At 37.2% G+C, this 21,132-nt stretch overlaps 1 protein-coding gene across 3 annotated transcripts in view; it reads left to right on the plus strand.

Moving 5' to 3' along the window:
- FER (FER tyrosine kinase) overlaps positions 1-21,132 on the plus strand; it is a 460,352-nt gene that overhangs the window by 210,932 nt on the left and 228,288 nt on the right. For all 3 annotated transcript variants that reach the window (XM_070373202.1, XM_070373203.1, XM_070373204.1), the window contains 2 exons: positions 7,263-7,352; positions 18,794-18,997. In XM_070373202.1, the coding sequence (XP_070229303.1) occupies positions 7,263-7,352; positions 18,794-18,997 (294 nt within the window). The remainder of the gene's footprint in view (positions 1-7,262; positions 7,353-18,793; positions 18,998-21,132) is intronic.

The following is a 21,132-nucleotide window of genomic DNA, read 5'->3' on the forward strand; positions in this document are numbered from 1 at the left end:
TGGTTTTTCCAGTGGTCATGTATGGATGTGAGAGTTGGACTGTGAAGAAAGTTGAGTGCCGAAGAGCTGATGCTTTTGAACTGTGGTGCTGGAGAAGACTCTTGCGAGTCCCTTGGACTGCAAGGAGATCCAACCAGTCCATTCTAAAGGAGATCAGTCCTGGGTGTTCATTGGAAGGACTGATGCTGAGACTGAAACTCCAGTACTTTGGTCATCTCATGTGAAGAGTTAACTCATTGGAAAAGACCCTGATACTTGGAGGGATTGGGGGCAGGAGGAGAAGGGGACAACAGAGGGTGAGATGGCTGGATGGCATCACCGACTCGATGCACATGAGTTTGGGTGAACTCCTGGAGTTGGTGATGGACAGGGAGGCCTGGCATGCTGCGATTCGTGGGGTCGCAAAGAGTCGGACATGACTGAGCGACTGAACTGAACTGAACTGAACCGTGGTTCAGCTGGTAAGGAATCCACCTGCAATGCGGGAGACCTAAGTTGGATCCCTGGGTTGGGAAGATCCCCTGGAGAAGGGAAAGGCTACCCACTCCAGTATTCTTGGGCCTTCCTGATGGCTCAGTTGATAAAGAATCCGCCTGCAATACGGGAGTCCTGGGTTTGATCCCTGGGTTGGGAAGATCCCTTGGAGAAGGGAAAGACTACCCACTCCAGTAATCTGGTCTGGAGAATTCCATGGACTGTATAGTCCACGAGGTCGCAAAAAGTCGGACATAACTGAGCAAATTTCACTATTGCTGTCTTTACTTTAATAAATATTCTTATTATGCAAGCATCCAAGAAAAACAGTATGACGAACAAGTTTCCCAGGCAGTAAATACTTCTAAAATGATTTGTCTTCAGTAAGAACCCAATTGCTAGAATAAATCATTTAGAAACTGTTTTAATGCTTAAATTCTGTACTGTGATGGGAGTAGAAACTGTGTGTCCTTCATTCTCTCCAGCAGATCAACATCTGCAAAAGACTAAGGTATTTGTTTATTTATAAATCCATTCCTTTTATGAAGGACTTATTGATATTTGCAGTGTTTCATTTACATTATGGAGTTATCAACTGTTTAGAATTTTTTTTTGAGAGACAATCTTCTCTAGCATTGTAATTTCTCTGCAGCTATTCCTCACAAAATCACTCCAAATTTCATGGCTGCTTTGCATAAGAAGTCCCAAAGATATTTGGCACACAGCCTGGAGGTTGAGAGTGAATATTGTGAATATTATCTTTTTCTTGAATCTTACCGCCTGCTGATTTGAATAAACATCTGACTGTTCCTGCAGGGATGAATAATCCCTTTCATTGTTCCTTCTAAGAATGTTATTTGATTGAGTTTATTTACAGACGTCTATGGGAAACAATACATGGTTACTGCCTCAATGAATGTGCAGTTATTAACCAAAGAGTGTTCTGGTGTCACCTCTCTCCATAGTTCTTTCCCTCTTCCTGAGGACAAGTTCTGGGGGCACCGTCTGTCAGGTGTGACTGAATCCCCCAGGGGGAGTAACTCTGATTGCCAGCCTGATCCAGTGCAACTCTTCCATGAGAGCATCCTTAGTGATCAGCGCGGTACAGATGACTGGGGAGTCGAGCAATGGTCACAGAATTTTCAAGATGAATATTTTTGTCTAGTCCAGTGTTCTTCTATTTGCTGATATGGAAACCTAAGAGCCAGAGTAGTTAAATGGTTTGCCCAAATTTCTCTTCTGACATCAAGAATCTTATTCCTTCTTCCTTCAGTTCAGTTCAGTCGCTCATTAGTGTCCAACTCTTTGCAACCCCATAAGTCGCAGCACGCCAGGCCTCCCTGTCCATCACCAACTCCCGGAGTTCACTCAAACTCATGTCCATCGAGTCGGTGATGCCATCCAGCCATCTCATCCTCTGTTCTTCCCTTCTCCTCCTGCCCCCAGTAGTGCCTTCTTTAAGGGCCTTGCTTTGAGACCTGTTACGTGCTTTTTCGGAGAAGGCAGTGGCACCCCACTCCAGTACTCTTGCCTGGAAAATCCCATGGACGGAGGAGCCTGGTAGGCTGCAGTCCATGAGGTTGCTAAGAGTCGGACACGACTGAGAGACTTCCCTTTCACTTTTCACTTTCATGCATTGGAGAAGGAAATGGCAACCCACTCCAGTGTTCTTGCCTGGAGAATCCCAGGGACAGAGGAGCCTGGTAGCTGCCGTCTGTGGGATCACACAGAGTCGGACACGACTGAAGTGACTTAGCAGCAGCAGCAGCATGTGCTTTTTGGTTCAAGTCGTTAGTTTGTAATTTACTTCAGCATCTATATAGACTGTCGTTTGGAAGAGGGGTTCATTTTTAGCAAAACCTCAATACTTGCCTTTTATATCTTTGCCTTTGGACAGGAGATGAAGGTAACTTGAGAGCCTATTTTACTATAATTTGAGAATTTCAGTGAAGAGTGATTTGGAAACTGGATAGGTTTGGTTTTACTTGAACTGTAATTAAGATATTATTTCTTTCAGAATATTTTGAAAGAGTTATCATAGATAGGCTTTTAATTATTATGGAAGTCTCTTAGTTATTATATATATATGTATATATATATTGAGAGGGATATTGAGAAGCTCTGCTTTAATTTTAATGGAATGAAAAGCTGTTCTTAAATGAGATGTGAAACTGATACTGCATCTGTTCTTTCTAGATACCTTTATGGAATTTTTATAGGCTACTCATCATAATATTATTTGATAACATCATATATTACTTCATCACATTGCCTCTCCTTTCCCTCCTTCACTGGCCCACAGCTGTCTCCACTTTGAGGGACTTTTAGCTAGAACTGATCCCTGTTTATCTGGAGAAATCTCTTTACCTTGTTAAATCATCACCAGCCTTAGCAGGCCTACAGGCAAAATTAGACGCTTTGTCCGTGGTAACTGAAGAGAAGCTTTTTAATTTTAATTGTTAAAGTAGCCATTTAATTCATTAATACAATAATCAGCATAATTTGATGTATTGTTAGGTGGATTATTTAAACTTGATATGTAATGCTACACTGACCAGAAATTCTTTTGGTAAAATAATTTCACGTTAATTTGTGGAAATCTGGGCACCAAGTGAGCTGACACTGGTTAAAATGTTTTATAAACTCTAAGCCACAGGACTGGAAAAGATCAGTTTTCATTCCAATCCCAAAGAAAAGCAATGCCAAAGAATGCTCAAACTACCGGACAATTGCACTTATCTCACATGCTAGTAAAGTAATACTCAGAATTCTCCAAGCCAGGCTTCAGCAATATGTGAACCCTGAACTTCCTGATGTTCAAGCTGGTTTTAGAAAAGGCAGAGGAACCAGAGATCAAATTGCCAACATCCACTGGATCATGGAAAAAGCAAGAGAGTTCCAGAAAAACATCTATTTCTGCTTTATTGACTATGCCAAAGCCTTTGACTATGTGGATCACAATAAACTGTGGAAAATTCTTAAAGAGATGGGAATACCAGACCACCTGATCTGCCTCTTGAGAAACCTATATGCAGGTCAGGAAGCGACAGTTAGAACTGGACATGGAACGACAGACTAGTTCCAAATAGGAAAAGGAGTACGTAAAGGTTGTATATTGTCACCCTGCTTATTTAACTTATGTGCAGAGTACATCATGAGAAACGCTGGGCTGGATGAAGCACAAGCTAGAATCAGGATTGCCGGGAGAAATCTCAATAACCTCAGATATGCAGATGACACCACCCTTATGGCAGAAAGTGAAGAGGAACTAAAGCCTCTTGATGAAAGTGAAAGTGGAGAGTGAAAAAGTTGACTTAACGCTCAACATTTTGAAAACGAAGATCATGGCATCCAGTCCCATCACTTCATGGGAAATAGATGGGGAAACAGTGGAAACAGTGTCACACTTTATTTTTCTGAGCTCCAAAATCACTGCAGATGGTGACTGCAGCCATGAAATTAAAAGACGCTTCCTCCTTGGAAGGAAAGTTATGACCAACCTAGATAGCATATTCAAAAGCAGAGACATTACTTTGCCAACAAAGGTCCTTCTAGTCAAGGCTATGGTTTTTCCTGTGGTCATGTATGGATGTGAGAGTTGGACTGTGAAGAAAGTTGAGTGCCGAAGAATTGATGCTTTTGAACTATGGTGTTGGAGAAGACTCTTGAGAGTCCCTTGGACTGCAAGGAGATCCAACCAGTCCATTCTAAAGGAGATCAGCCCTGGGTGTTCTTTGGAAGGAACACCAAATTATTTGGCCACCTCATGCGAAGAGTTAACTCATTGGAAAAGACCCTGATGCTGGGAGGGATTGGGGGCAGGAGGAGAAGGGGACGACAGAGGATGAGATGGCTGGATGGCATCACTGACTCAATGGATGTGAGTCTGAGTGAACTCCGGGAGTTGGTAATGGACAGGGAGGCCTGGCGTGCTGCGATTCATGGGGTCACAAAGAGTCAGACATGACTGAGCGACTGAACTGAATCGTGTTTGATTATTCCTTATAAAACTTAGTCTATTTATTGCTTCTAATAATACATTTTTTTAAGACCACATTATTTGAAGAGTATCTTTAAATGAAAGGTTCTTTCACTGATCATATTCCTTTGAATACAGACAATATTATGCTGTGTAACTTAATATAAGGGAAGCAATTTTTTTATTCCACACCTAGACCTATCTACTAGTCTTACCTAGTTGGTAATAGCTTTTTTTTTTTTTAATTTTATTTTATTTAACTTTACACTATTGTATTGGTTTTGCCATATATCAAAATGAATCTGCCACAGGTATACACGTGTTCCCCATCCTGAACCCTCCGCCCTCCTCCCTCCCCATACTGTCCCTCTGGGTCATCCCAGTGCACCAGCCCCAAGCATCCAGTATCATGCATCAAACCTGGACTGGCGACTCGTTTCATATATGATATTATACATATTTCAATGCCATTCTCCCAAATCATCCCACCCTCTCCCTCTCCCATAGAGTCCAAAAGACTGTTCTATACATCAGTGTCTCTTTTGCTGTCTCGTATACAGGGTTATTGTTACCATCTTTCTAAATTCCATATATATGCGTTAGTATACTGTATTGGTGCTTTTCTTTCTGGCTTACTTTGCTCTGTATAATAGGCTCCAGTTTCATCCACCTCATTAGAACTACCTTATGACCCAGCAATCCCACTGCTGGGCATACACACTGAGGAAACCAGAATTGAAAGAGACATGTGTACCTCACTGTTCATCGCAGCACTGTTTATAATAGCCAGGACATGGAAGCAACCTAGATGTCCATCAGCAGATGAATAGATAAGAAAGCTGTGGTACATATACACAATGGACTATTACTCAGCCGTTAAAAAGAATACATTTGAATCAGTTCTAGTAATAGGTTTTTAAGAAAATGTTTCTCTTTAGCATTAGTAAGAGGCTTGGGGAGAAATTGTTCTCTTTACTTTCATAGGGTTCGATGCCCAAGATGTAGCTTGAGGAGAGTTATTTTTACCATGACAGTGAATATTGCTGTAAACATATGCAAGTAAAATACATTCTAACACTTAAATCTCTCCATTGAATATTCTAGTTTTCTGCATAACCTCCCTGTAATTTTCGGTTCTGTTCTCATACTACTCCTACATAGGGATTCTACTCTCTTTAATATTTTAAGAGCATTGACTCAATTGATCTCCTAAGATTATTTTAAAGTATTAGTAGGCATATGTTTGTAGAATAATAAAAACTAACAGTACCACAACTCGTAGAATAACAGCAAATAACCTGGCAATAAGCAAGTGGAGAGACAAAGGTTAAATTCCAGGAAACATGATGTTTACCAGGTAGCATGTGACGAAAAATATTTACTATATAAAGAGACATACTATAGGTATTGGAGACACAGTGTCAATTGAAAAACAAAAACACACAACCTAAAGCTTGGGAATTAGGTTTTATCGATGGGCTTGTTGAGGACTTAAGCCCAGGACACAGCCCCTCAGATAGGTCTCGAGAGATTGCACTGAAGAGGTGAGGGAGGAGTCATAACAGACAGGAATTTTTGCAACCAGCCAGGTAGTTGGAACATCAGTACATTACTGCTGATTAAAGTAAGGTGGACGTCTCATGTTAATAAGTGTAGTCCTTTTCTGCGTGTGGGAAGGTGCAGGAGCCTGGCTCACTGAAGTCGTCCCTTTGACGTGCACCTCTGGTATCGAGGGCCAGTGTCCACTTTCTTCTCCATCCTCTCAGGCTGGACAGCTGAGGCAGCCGCAGAGGCTGATGGTGCGATGCCGTGACATCCTGTGTTTACTGACGTGGCAGGAAACAGTGTTTATCTATGAGAGGAAACGGAAGATGCTGCTTGTGGCCTGCTCTGGTTATTTTTCCACAGCGAGTCGAGTCGAGTATCACTGCTGTTGGGAGACATGGAAGTACAGAGCTTGGCGCTGTGATGCCTTGTTCTTTGTCTGCTGCCAGCAGTGGAACTGGAGTCGCTATGGGACCATTAGTCAGTGCTTTTACTACCCTCACACGCGCTTTGCTGTCGTTCTCACCTCCAGGCTCTCAGCGTTGCTTTCCTTCCTGCTCTTCTTTCCTAACCTCTCTTACCTCTCCCATCACCTGTGTCTGTAGAACGGATCTAAGGATTTGAAATTTTAAGGAAGAGTTTCCTTCCGTTGTGGTATGTGACCTGCAGAAATGCATCCCGTAGCAAATAGTAGCCTGGACGCGCTCCCTTAGTGGCAGAGCTGCCGCCCCTGCCTGCTTGGTTTGCCTTGTCCTTTCCGTTGCCGTCGTTCTCATCATCACGTCAGTCTCTGGGAAACCTCTACACTGCTCAAGTGAAATTCGCTGTTTAGAAATACATTCCGTACAATTCTCCTCCTGCCCCCTCTACTCCCGTTTTTTCCTTGAAAATCCCTCACAACCGTCAGAAATTTTCTGTTAGACTGATTCCTTCTAGTTTGTGTCTCCCCTGCCCCGCCTTGTGCTAATGCTTATGTTTCTGTGGGTTTTCTTTGCATTTCTTGTTTTCTCTTATCTCATGAATTTCTATTTCTTATTTTTTCCCAAATCATGATATTTATTGAGCAAACAGGCAAATAAAATGCTGCAGAGTTCATGTGCATTTGATTACTTATCACTTGGAATGTTAGGAAACTTGCATTTTATTTACTTGCAAGACAGAGTGAATGGACTTAAGCTGCGGATAAATGCCTGATTGCCTAGCGTAGCTGTGTATGTACCCGACAGTTTACTACTGCTAACAGCTTCTTTCTGCATCTCTCCAGGAAAGGAAGGAGAGGCTGTCCAGATTTGAGTCTATTCGTCACTCAATTGCTGGAATCATTAGATCTCCAAAATCTGCACTGGGCTCTTCAGTAAGTACGATGAACTCTATACATTACTGAAAATAGTCATTGTCTAGCTTTCTTCTGATGTATCAGTGAATGTCATGTAAATTTGTATTTATCAATGGAAAGGTAAGTAGACAATTTAACTTTATGTGTGCATGTGAATCTGTGTGTATATTAATGATATGTGTATAGTAAGACCCATGTAACAGTGAAATAAGGAAGAAAGAAATAAATTTGATTTGTAGACTTTCTGTACTGCGTATAAGTACTTACAGTATTTTATGTACTTTGTAACATTGAGGAAAACTATAAATATAATTATTTTACAGTGAAACATTTTTATAATAGGGATTATTATATATGTATTTTAAAAATGTATCATTTTATATGTGTTCATATTTTTAAGAATGTTTTAATTGGAAAATTAAAGTCCATTTGAAATTTGTGCGTGGCACATGGTAATGTATAGAATATTCACTACTCCTAGTAATAGCAGCTATAGCCAAGCAAGATAAAAAAAATATTCTTATTCCATTTATATATAAAAGTATAAAGTATTTTTTTGCTTCATTACCTATAATACTAAGTCATCAAGCTTTTTATTCTAGCCATGCCTCACTCTCAGTATAGAGCTTTATAGTATTTTATTGAATGATGGTTGAAACAATGTTCAGTACAAACTAATTACATGCTTCCCCCCCATCTTGCCAAGTTTCTACAACATAATATCTTAATATTATTTCTTGTTCTTTAAAAGTTTAGCTAAAACAATGTGACCTACTCATATATTTAAAAAAAAAGTGCTTCCTAACCTTAGATTAGTTCACTGTTCATTTTGGATATATTTGCTATAGTTCCTTTTCAATATGTGGCTTTCCTGGTGCCTCAGTGGTGAAGAATCCATCTGCCAAGCAGGAGACACAGGTTTGATCCCTGGGTTGGGAAGATCCCCTGGAGGAGGAAATGACAACCCACTCCAGTATTTCTGCCTGGGAAATCCCATGGACAGAGGAGCCTGGTGGGCTGAATTCCACGGGGCCGCAAAGAGTTGGACATGATCTAACGATTGAGCATGCACGCTTTTTAATATGTTAGACATATTCCCATATTTATTCCACTCAAGCAACAATCTTTTATACACAACTGTGGCAAGGCATCAGGTATTTTAATTTTAAAAAAGGAAGAAAAATATATTTTGCGTAAAAGATTTTCAACTTATCTTTTAACCTTTGATGCTGCCATTGTCACTTTCAGCGTTCAGAAGTATCCACAGGAGAAAACTAATGCAGACCGTCTTATGTGGCATTAAGTAGCAAATGAAAATTAAAATTGTGTGCAGGAGCCACATGACAGAGTACTTCTCTTTCAAGCCTTATCTCCTGCTCTTATTTTCATAAATTTACAACTCTACAGATAAATAGTAGTTTATAAGACTTGGTTTATTATGATTTGACAGTCAAAGTAAGGCATAGGAGACTTGATTAAGAATTCATGAGAAGTTTCAGAGACTCTATGAGGAGAGTTTTTTTTGATAATTTTTATTAGAAGAAAAGGGCTTCCCTGGTGGCTCAGATGATAAAGAATCTGCTTGTAATGCAGGAGACCTCGATTCAATCCGTGGGTTGGGAAGATCCTCTGGAAGAGGGCATGGCAACCCACTCCAGGATTCTTGCCTGGAGAACCCCATGGATAAAGGAGCCTGGTGGGCTACAGTCCATGGGGTCACAGAGAGTCGGGCATGACTGAGCGACTAAGCACAGCACATTAGAAGAAAAAGAAACAGTTCTTACAAGGAAATATTTAAAGTATTTTTTAAACAGAGGATGAAAGAGGTTTTTCTTTTCCTTTAAGACACATTGATTTACATCTAGAAACAAAGGAGAAATCCTGTTTGTTCATTAAGATGAAGTTGTATGGGGTTAGCACTCCAAAAGTACGTCAGATATACTGTACACAATCTTCATAATTAGTTGATATAAATCATAACTTTTTAAATGCCTTAAGATATTTACATGTTTTGTCTCCACTTAAAAGTGGTATTTACCTTATTCTTAAGTAAAATTACTAAATTGGCAGTGATTGATATAGGTTAAATTTGGTGTTTACTGACTGCTTTTATCTGAAATGAAGTGCCATTCCCACAAAGCATGTACCTCATTCATATATACATTTAAATAACCTTATCAACATCCTTGAAGCTATGAAATGCCTGTTTCATTTAAGAAAATTTCCCTTTGTAATCAAGAATTCTAGTGAATCTGTACTTTGTCTTGCATTTGATCACGTTTTTATCTTCATGATTAAGGCAGTCATTATATCCATCACTTAAGAGCCCTTTGACATTCCCTGGTTTATTCAGAAATCTTATGAACTAAGAAGACTGAGATAGTGTGCACTTTATGACACTGGTACACTGTGAGTAAAGGTACAGAACTACTTCTGTAAGGTGTTAAATATCCTGTTTACTTGAAGAAGATTTTTCCCCTCAACTACACAGGTAACTGAGGTCTTGAGTCTTACTGTCTTACTGTGAATGTGAAGGTTTCAAGTAGTATGATAGTCTAAGATAAACTTTAGAGGCTATTTAATTATAATTAAAATTTTTTTCTGACATAGTTTAGTATTTTTGAGTATTCTAGTCTGGTAAAGGTAGTGTAAAAGAAGGAAAATTTTTAATTACTCTAAACGAGTTTTTCTTTAAAACTTTTTAAGAACCCTGCCAAAATGGCAAACTTAAGCCAATTAGTTTATTTTTTTGTGATATACGTCACACAATGCGAAACTGACCATTTCAGCATATACACGCAGTGGTTTTAGCATATTCATTGTTGTGGAACCATCACCATCATATACATACAGAGCCTTTCAGTCTCCCTAATTAGAAACTCCTATTAGCAATTGGTCTTAATTTCCCCCCTTTTCAATTTTCTGGTAATCACTCATCTATTCTTGATCCTATGGATTTGCCTTTTCTGGACATTTCCCATAAATGGAGTCACACGCTATGTGGCCTTCTCCTGCCTGGTTTCTTTCACTTCGTGTAATGTCTTCTTGATTCATCCATGGTGTAGCATTTATTGGAACTTCATTGCTCTCTATGAGAGAATAGTGTTTCCTTGTGTGGGTTTATCTGACATTGTTTACCTATCCATCAGCTGACATTTAGGTTCTACTTTTGGGCTATTATGAATAAAGCTGCAGGGAACATTCAAATACAAGTTTTTATGTGAATGTATGTTTTCAGTTCTTTCAGTTATATACCAGGGAATTGCTGGGTCATGTGGTAATTCTGTGTTTAATTTCTGAGGAACTACCAAACTGTTTTCCACAGTGTTCGCAGCATTTTGCATTCGCACCAGCAAAGCGTATTATTTGAGTGTTCCAGTTCTCTACAATCTCAACACTTTTTATTTTTCCATTTTTTTAAAATTATGGGCATCCCAGTGGGTATGAAATGATATCTTATTGTAGTTTTATTTGCATTTTCCTGACAATTGATGATGTTAAGTATCTTTTAATGTGATTTGTTGTCACTTGTATGTATTCTTTGGAGATATGACTATTCATATCCACTGTATATGTTTTAATTGGTGATTTTCCTTCATTGTTGAGTTATGAGTTCTTTATATATTCTGAATACAAGCCCCTTATCAGATACATAATTTAAAAATTTTTTTCCGTCATTCTTGGAATTGTCTTGACACACAAAAGTTTTTAATTTTGAGAAAGTCCATTTATCTAATTTTCTTTCATTGCACATACTTTTGGTGCTGTATCTAAAAAAATTGTCTAGTGCAAAGTCATGCAAACCCTCACCTGTGTTTCCTTCTAGAGTTCTGTAGTTTTACATATAGGTCTTTGATCCACTGCAAGTTAATATTTGCATATGGTATGAGGTATATATTCAAATTATTTTTTAAAGTGTGGAAGCATATTTAATTTAAAATCTAAAAGCAACAACTATGAAATCGCTGGTTTTTTACTCAAACATATAAAATTGGGAGCTTAGAGCATAATTTTAGATAAAACTGTTAATTGCATTATACAAAAGGAAATGGATTAATCATGATAGTATTCCCATTGAACTTCTCATAGCTACTTATTTTGCCATTTTTTACACTGTGGCTAAAATGTAGATCTCTCTGTGAAGACAGTCTGATGGAGCGCTTTAATCAGAAATGTTGCTGGAAGGAAGAATGTCAGATAATTAGCTCATAGGTGAATTTGACTTTAACAGACTATAATATCTGATGATAGATGTTTAATATTTACTGTTATGGTGAGATTAGTATTTTAATACGCTGTATCAGCTCCAAGCAGGTGTTTCTTTTTTTCTACTGCACTAAAGGAGTTAAATAGCCTATCCTGAGTCCCTCCAGGCGCTGAGGTCTGCTTCATATCCTGCATCTTTCGTGCTTCAGGCGGTTATGAATTTGCATTGAGGACTATTTCTCATAGATTGCTTCTGAAATCAAGGCCAGGGGTGTTAGACAGGGTTCGTTGTATAATCTGAAAGCCTACAGGCGATCATGAGGGTCCATTTCCATTGAAAGTCTTTCAAACCACATTATATTCGATGAGATCTGTTCTAGTCATATCAAGAATACTGCCCTTTCTCCAGAGCCATTTTTTTACTGCAGAATTTTTGTTATAAGTGGCTTAACAATCTCTTCTGTCTTACAGCCCCTTCTGAGTACTAGTTGTTGTTCACTGATGAGTGGAGTACAGAACACATTTATAATAGTAGCACTCTTTGAAAAACGTTATTTAAAATAAAAATAAAGCACACTTTGGTCCAGATAATTGTTCTTTAGATGTCAGAAGAATTATTAAATTATTCTTCTGTCGCCTTAAAATTAACATTTTTCTGGATCTAGGTTTTTAAAAATTTTTGAATTACTTTGAACTTGATTGAAAATAAAAATATTCAAAAATAATGATGTGCATCCATAATAAATAATTATATACTAAGTAAGATTTGCTTGTTTGCTTCTGTTTAGAAAATAAGCAAATTATGGTTCAGTTGTGTTTGTTGTACATTGATTATCATGTTGGTATTATAATGCTGGGCTTTCACCTTTGGCATAAGGGAATATAGTTATTTTCATTCATAACATAAAAAACTGCTCATGTTTTTTAGTGTCTTTCTTTAAGTCCAACAGAGCAACCTTGTACTTCCTCTGACAAGGGATGTTGTTAAGTTCAACTTAGATATTATGTATTTTAAACCTTGGTTGTCTTCCTTTATCCTTAAGGATTTAATATTTATTTATTTATCCCAGACAGTAACATGTAGAAAAATGAGAAATAGGAAAAATAAAAATTAAACTTCTTACATCATATCACTGCCATAAATAGATTGAATTCTCCATGTAGCTAGTCATGTCTAAGAAAAACTAAATAATATTCTCAGAATTACATGTTTTGAATCCCTAGTATTATACATAATTTTTAAGAAGAGCTTATCAAGCTTTCAGTTCAGTCAGTTCAGTCACTCAGTCCTGTCCGACTCTTTATGACCCCATGAATCGCAGCACGCCAGGCCTCCCTGTCCATCACCAACTCCCGGAGTTCACTCAGACTCACATCCACCGAGTCAGTGATGCCATCCAGCCATCTCATCCTCTGTCGTCCCCTTCTCCTCCTGCCTCCCATCCCTCCCAGCATCAGGGTCTTTTCCAATGAGTCAACTCTTAACTTGAGGTGGCCAAAGTACTGGAGTTTCAGCTTTAGCATCATTCCCTCCAAAGAAATCCCAGGGCTGATCTCCTTCAAAATGGACTGGTTGGATCTCCTTGCAGTCAAGGGACTCTCAAGAGTCTTCTCCAACACAGTTCCAAAGCATCAATTCTTCGGCGCTCAGCTTTCTTCACAGTCCAACTCTCACATCCATACATGACCGCTGGAAAAACCATAGCCTTGACTAGACGGACCTTTGTTGGCAAAGTAATGTCTGCTTTTGAATATGCTATCTAGGTTGGTCATAACTTTCCTTCCAAGGAGTAAGCGTCTTTTAATTTCATGGCTGCAGTCACCATCTGCAGTGATATTGGAGCCCAAAAAAATAAAGTCTGACACTGTTTCCCCATCTATTTCCCATGAAGTGATGGGAACAGATACCATGATCTTAGTTTTCTGAATGTTGAGCTTTAAGCCAACTTTTTCACTCTCTCTTATCAAGCTTTATTTTCTATTATTTCAGTACATAGAGTGTGTGTGCTAAGTCACTTCAGTCATGTCCCACTCTTTGCGATCCTATGGACTGTAGCCCACGAGGCTCCTCTGTCCATGGGATTCTCCAGGCCAGAACACTGGAGTGGGTTGCCATGCCCTCCTGCAGGGGAGCTTCCTGAACTAGGGATGGAACCCAAGTCTCTTATGTCGCTTGTACCGGCAGGTGGATTCTTCACCGCTAGTGCCACTTAGGAAGCCACACAGAGAGTAAGCCTCTTCTTTTATGTGTTTGCTCAGATGCTTACAGCATTTGACCCAGATCATGTCAGAATGACACTGTGTTCTGTACAGGCAATCCCAACTTGATGATAAATTTTCAAATGTACCGAGCTGTGATTTCATACTGATTCATCAGAATGATCTGGTAATAGTTTTAGTTGAGATGTGTAGTATAGCACTTGCACTGAAGACAGTTAATGGACTAAAATGTTATTATTGATGCAGTGGTACATTTTCTCTGCAACATTGTATGAGCTTCAGGTCAGGATGTTTGATTTGGAAAAAATAAAGCTGTAGAAAAAATGGCAGCAATGTGATGAGATGAAAGAGAATGAATGAGAGTCACAGGCACAACTGGAAAAAGTAAATGGATAAAAATAATGAGAAAAAAGAACGATTACTCATAAAAAGAAGTTGAGTAAAGGAACTAAAGAAGCAGGGAAGAAAGCAAAGTCAGGAGAAATCAGAAGGTATTGGAGAAGTATGAGACCAAAAATGAATGACCTTTAAAAAATATATTTTGCTAGAGATAGGGTCTCTTATTAGACATCCTGGAAGGTACACAAACAGGCAGTCAAGGAAGTGGAAAGTCATGGAAGTCAGGTGATGTTCAAGTTTGATTAAGTTGTATATCTTTGGGGAAGAGTGACATTAATATTGTTTGGGGAAGAATTGTAGAAGAATGTGAATCTGATCAGCATGTAATTCTGCCTAATCATTATGGTAATCATAGTTGTATTATTACCTAACGACTGAACAAACTCAAAGTCTCAAAAAGTACAAAAATTGTTAATTAAGGAATTTGTTAATAAGAGTTTTGCTTCTAGTTTCATAGTATAAAGTGAACATTAGGTAAAGTATGCTTTTGATAAAAATAAGATATCAATGCATGAAAAAAAGATCAATTCTACTTTATTGCTAAAAAAATAGGATTTGTCAATTTACAGATAGGCCTTTGTGCCTGTTGAAGATGGAAGCACTGCTTTACATCCTGTTTGTCCAGCAGGAATGCACACAGTCATGAAGGTGAAATATCCAGAGTGTTTACCTGGCCCTTTCATAGAAAGTCGCCTTTCCTGCGTAACTCAGATTCCTACTCAGTAGGCCAGTATTTCCCACCTTTTGCAAGTGTTTGGTGATTTTCTTCTGTTTGTATGACATTTGATTCTTAATCGCCCCTAAAATCTCTCAGTGATATATAGCTTTAAAATTAACGGGGTCATTATGGAATTTTTTAGAAATGTTTAAAATCCTATGAGTTACTTGTAGACACTATAGTATATTATTACACTCGGTTTGAAATAATTCTTTACTTCAATTGTTAAACTAATAACTAAATTTATATAAGGATTTAGAAGAGAATTATGTTCACTTTTATGTTTATTAAAAATTCATAAAAACTCATATGTTAGTGTTGAAATTTTATTTAGCTTGTTTCAAACTCACTGAGAGGTTTACTTGCATATTTTCGATGCTGTTATATTTTAGTTTTTTTTTTTTTTAATGGTTCCTTATTTGGGTGCTTAATTTGAGTAAAATCCAGACATTGATTTTTTTAAAAAACATTGTTGTCTTTGCTTCTCATAAGGAGCTAATCTTGTGCTCAAATGTTTGAGATAAAAGCATACAAATATTCATTAAATTCTTGGTAATTAGTCTTAATTAGACTAAGACAAAAAAATAACCTCATTCTTAAGTCTGGAAAAAAATTTTCATTTTCTTGGGCTGATTCCTCATTGCCTCTTCATTTAAACCATCTTTTTATCAAACTAAGTTCAGTATGTTTTTTCTGACATATTCTTTAAGAATAAGGTCTGGGGAAAAAGGTAGATAGCTAGTCTAGTCAATCAGGAAAGCTTGTCTTATTATTGTGTAACTTGTTAATTATGGTATGTTACTGCACATATGAAAATGGAAACTTCATCTTCCCCATGTCTTTGACAAAAATTTTAGATAACAAGGAAAAATCTTTCCCCACTTAGGCTGAGAAAGTTGTGATGTTTGAAGTAAAAAGCTTCCTTTCATTTTTGATGTCATTATGAAAGCCTTTGGAATGCTGGATTCCATTGCTGGCACGACCTTCATTCTGTTACTGTCAGGCTTGCAAAGCTGTATTAGAATTTAGTTGAAAGCACGTTAATAAAATGTTTTTTTCCAGTGTTTCCAGGGAAATTCCTGAAAGACCTTGGTAGATGCAGTCAGGGGCTGTGTACAGCCTTTTCCTGTGTATGCATGTCTCACATGTACACACACATATACCCATAGTGACTTTAGCCTGCGTTCCATGACGGTATTGTCTAGGGCCAGGAACGGCAGATGGCGAAGTTTTCCTTCCTACCCAAAAGACCTTATGAAACAAAAAAACAGAAGTATAATCCCTATGAAATACCATTGTAAGTTCCTTCCCGTTTATTTCTCTTTTTGAAACAAACAAACAAACTTAGATGTTTCAGAATGATTTTTTTCCCCCAAAATGTATTCCTCACCTTCAGATGCTTAAATGAATTTCTGTGTTAGCTGAGCTTTTGTATTTCCAATGCCCTTCTGACTTAATGAATTCCCCAGGGTCCTTGTTGTCCCACTTCTAAATAAATCAACCTTTTGGAGGATAGGCTGATAGGAGAGGAAATCAAGCACATGATATCCTTGTTTGTGATGCTTTTCTATTATGTAGACCTTTTAAAAAAGAGATAATAATAAAAAGGTTTTTTTTGCCTAAAAGTGACACTGAATTTCTTTCTATATTGATTCTTCTCAGAGGAAAAAAATCAATAAAACACTCCCCATTGGCGAGACTTGAAAATATTTCTATAACAGTAAAAATTTTAGTGTTTTCTATATTGAAATCCATTGTGACAAAATTTTAAAGAAGAAATATTTAATCATTCTGACCACCTACTTTATAAACTGTTAGTATCAGTATACACAAAAATTAATTTCATATGGATTATGCATTTGTTTTAAAAAAATAATTATTTTTTTTTTCTCATAGTTGTGGCTAGTTCTTTATATAATTCAATTGTAAACCCATTTTGGGAATACAATGTAAATTGTTTTGAAAGTAAAGTATTTGTCATAATTCTAACAAAAGAAAAGGCTTATTCAGCTTATAAACAATTTCCATGTACAGATGCATCATATATGTATTTAAAGAATTAATCTCACAGTGGCAGGGCTTCCTTGGTGGCTTGGATGGTAAAGACTCTGCCCGCAATGCGGAAGACCTGGGTTCATTCCCTGGGTTGGGAAGATCCCCTGGAAAAGGAAATAGCAACCCACTCCAGTATTCTTGCCTGGAGAACCCCATGGACAGAGGAGCCTAGTGGGCTGCTGTCCATGAGGTCACAAAGAGTTGGACACGACTGAGCGACTAACATTCGCACTCACATGGTGGTAGAAGTAGAAACCAAACTGTGTACTCTTCTTTGAATTCTGTTTGGGATTTCTCAGTTTTTTAAGTCAGTAGGATGGGCTTTGGCTAATATAAAATGGAACTTTGACCAGTAAATTTTAGGCCTCTTCAAGTGATAAAACTTGAGGGCTTCCCTCATAGCTCAGTCAGTAAGGAATCTGCGTGCAATGCAGGAGACCTGAGTTCGATTCCTGGATTGGGAAGATCCCCTGGAGAAGGAAATGGCAGTCCACTCCAGTACTTCGGCCACCTGATGTGAAGAGCTGGCTCATTTGAAAAGACCCTGATGCTGGGAAAGATTGAAGGTGGGAGGAGAAGGGGACGACAGAGGATGAGATGGCTGGATGGCATCACCGACTCAATGGACATGAGTCTGAGTGAACTCCGGGAGTTGGTGATGGACAGGGAGGCCTGGCGTGCTGCGATTCATGGGGTCACAAAGAGTTGGGTACGACTGAGCGACTGAACTTAACTGAACTGATTCTTGCCTGGAAAATCCCATGGACAAAGGAGCCTGGTGGGCTACAGTCCGTGGGGTTGCAAGAGTCAGACACGACTTGGCGAGTAAACCACTAAGTGACAGAAACAGTGCAGGCTCTCTTCAAGCTAGTTCTCATTTACCAGAAAGGTGCCTGTGCCTTACCTATGAAGAGTTCCTATGACCTGGGGCAGTTCAGTTTCTGTGGGTGATAAACAGAAACAAACAAACAACTTTTTACTTGTAACCATAAGATGTATGCTTTCATCTATTATTTTTTTAATATAAATTTATTTATTTTAATTGGAGGCTAATTACTTTATAATATTATATTGGTTTTGCCATACATCAACATATTAATTAGAAACATTTCAAAGAAACATAACCAGCTCTGAGTTACCTCTATTTGTTGTTAGCATTTGGCCTCCTAAAATAACGGATGACTTGCTTCCTGCTGCGCTCATGGCTTGTATCCCCCCCGCCTTGTTTTTGTCGCATGTTTGCCATTGCACCTTGGTGGTTTCAGGGATGCTGTTTCAGCTGAGCCTTTGTCTGTTGTTGCTGTGTAGGATCAGGACCAGCCCTGTGGCAGAGGTAATGGTTAAGGAAGTCGGAGGAGCAAGGATGAGCAGGCGCAGCAAGAGGAAGCCATAGTGCTTCTGGAACCCATGACGGGGGCAGCCATGTGATCAAGAGTTAATGCCATAAAAACATATAATTCAACTTTTACTTCTTTGAAAATGAAGTTGTTTATGAAAAGTGTCCCTGATAATACTCTCATTTCATCATAAGCCTCTGATTGAAGATTTTTAAATATATGTATTTTATAATATGGTGACTCAGACTACAGTGCTAACTCTAAATGCTAATATTGTGTGTACCTATGTCTGATAGAAAAAACAAATAATCTTGCAGTATTTAAGGGTATGTATTACACTTCAGCATCAGTGCTCCAGGAGGTATTAAAAGATTATGAACATTTCAGATTTTTCAGATAACGTTTAATTGGTCAATTAAAGGGAGGAACATAGGTAAGAAGTATTTATAATTGCTATTAGTCCTACCAGAAAAAAATTGCTATCTTCTCTAACTTAATGTGTTTTTTTTCAATATTTGCTTAAGTTCTGTGATACGATCCCTGTACTTGAGAAACCTCTGGCAGAACAGGACTGGTACCATGGTGCAATTCCCAGAATAGAAGCGCAAGACCTGTTAAAACAACAAGGAGACTTCTTGGTGCGAGAGAGTCATGGGAAACCTGGTGAATATGTCCTTTCTGTATTTTCTGATGGACAAAGGAGACACTTTATCATACAATATGTTGATGTACGTTTCCACTTTAGTTTATATGTATATTTTGATGTAGTTAATTGAGGTATACTTGTAATAAAATGATGAATGATTTGTGGTAAATGCCTATAACAGTAACTTTAGCACTTAATGTTTTTTTAAATTCCTTAACTTTAGTGCTCCAAAATGCACTGAAATTTTCATCTTTTAAAGGAAATATGCATTTTAAAATATTAAGTTAAAAATAGTTACAATTTGCATTAAATTTAAATGCATTAATATTTAATATTTTAAGTTAACTTTGTTTATGATCCTTTAAATTAAAAATGAAATATGTGATTATTACAATTTTTTTCTAGAGAAACTTAATTATGATTTTTATGCTCTTAAAATTGGACCTTGAAATTGCACAAAAATGTCGCCACAAGATTTTTAAGAAGTATTTTATTAAATAATAATAATGAAGTACCTTAATGAATGAGATGGTGATAGTTGAATTGGTTTTATGATTCACTGAGGATTAATGGGTTTTTTTCCATTTAAGTATAAGCTTTTATTTGTTGGTGTTAATGAACAGTAAATAGGAATTTAGGAAGAATTTTAAAAGTGATCAAGTCACATTGCTTGTTATACTGATTTATTTATTGAAGTTTAAGTATTGTAAGCTGTTTCCTTTTGTGTTGCATTCTTTATTAACCACTAAACAGATGAAGAGTGTTTCAAAATTCTTTAATTTTATCCACTGAGAAATTTTAAACTTTTTGGCATAGGAAGGAATTAATGCTTCTGTTTGTCATTTTTTAACCTCATCATTTCAAACAGCATGCATTTTCAAGCTGGCTGCCTATAGGATTTCAGTAAATGTCCAGGCACTATAGCAACACTAAGTACTTACAAGAAGATTGAACCATTATCATTAGATGAATTTCAGAAGGTTTTAGGAACATATATGTTCCAGTTCATACATAGTTCATATAACATATAAATTCATCTAATGATAATACATTACATTTTATCTATGTGTTACATAGATATAGTTCTGAGCTGAAATTCACATATCATAAAAATAACCATTTAAAAGTGGCATTTAGTGTAGTCACATTTAAGAATTATATTTAAAGGAAAATAGATGCTGATCAGATGGGTTAAGATAAGCCATTTAAAGTGTATATTATGTTAATTTTGTATAGTATTCAGATCTCAACTTGATGATTATAATTGTTTACTCTCATACATCAAACTTACTGTTTCTAATAGTATATCATTCCTTATTTCCTTGGCAAACTGTTTTATAATTTGCATCTATCTTTAAATTATGGGTGTATTGATAGATACCCTTCCTTATTACAACCTGTAACCATGTTGGCAATATTTGTAAAATGGTGTGAGAATTTAGAAGGAAAGAGGGTAGGTAAAGTATGAACTAACTACAACTTATATGAATGTTTCCTTCTATTTTCTAAGCTCTAAAAGTTACTATTTTGAAATGTTTCATACAGTAAGACTGAAATATTTCTTTTATTACCTATTATAGTTTAAAATGTAACCTCAGGAATTTAAATTAGTTTTTTTAGAAACAAAATGGAAAGGGTCCACTTGGAAATTATCACCTGTCTTTATATTTCCATTTTGTTTTAAGTAACTAAAGTAAACAGCATTATATATTCAAAAAATGAGACATTGTTACAAGTTCACATTTAAAGATTTTATTTGGCTTCCTCTGACATTGAAATTTTGCAGAGATCTTTGAGAGTGCCTATGTTTCTGTAAATGCCTCCAGTTTTCCGCTGCCTAATTTTATTTAATTTGCCCTCCTTATATAATGTTGAGTTCTTCAATCATAAGAGTTTTGAGGTGAAATAGACTACTGGGAAAAATTTTAATTCTTTTTCTTTTTATGTAGGTGATTCTTACTTGATCTAAATTTATTGCATTTCCTTCGTCATATACCTGTTGTCTGGAAGGGTTTTATAAATGGGGAAGTCATTACCAGATATTTGTTATGTTGCCTATTGAAATTTTATTCCGATCAATGACTTTTTAATCCATTACTAGATTATAAAAGCTGTACATAAGTGAGGGGACGGGTGTCCTCAGAGAGGAAGATATAAAGACATATAGGATTTTAGAAAATGGAAAAAATGTCAAGTAGTAGACCAATGGAAACTTGG

Source organism: Bos mutus, chromosome 7 (genome assembly GCF_027580195.1).
Source record: "Bos mutus isolate GX-2022 chromosome 7, NWIPB_WYAK_1.1, whole genome shotgun sequence".
In the NCBI taxonomy this organism is placed as follows: Eukaryota; Metazoa; Chordata; class Mammalia; order Artiodactyla; family Bovidae; genus Bos; species Bos mutus.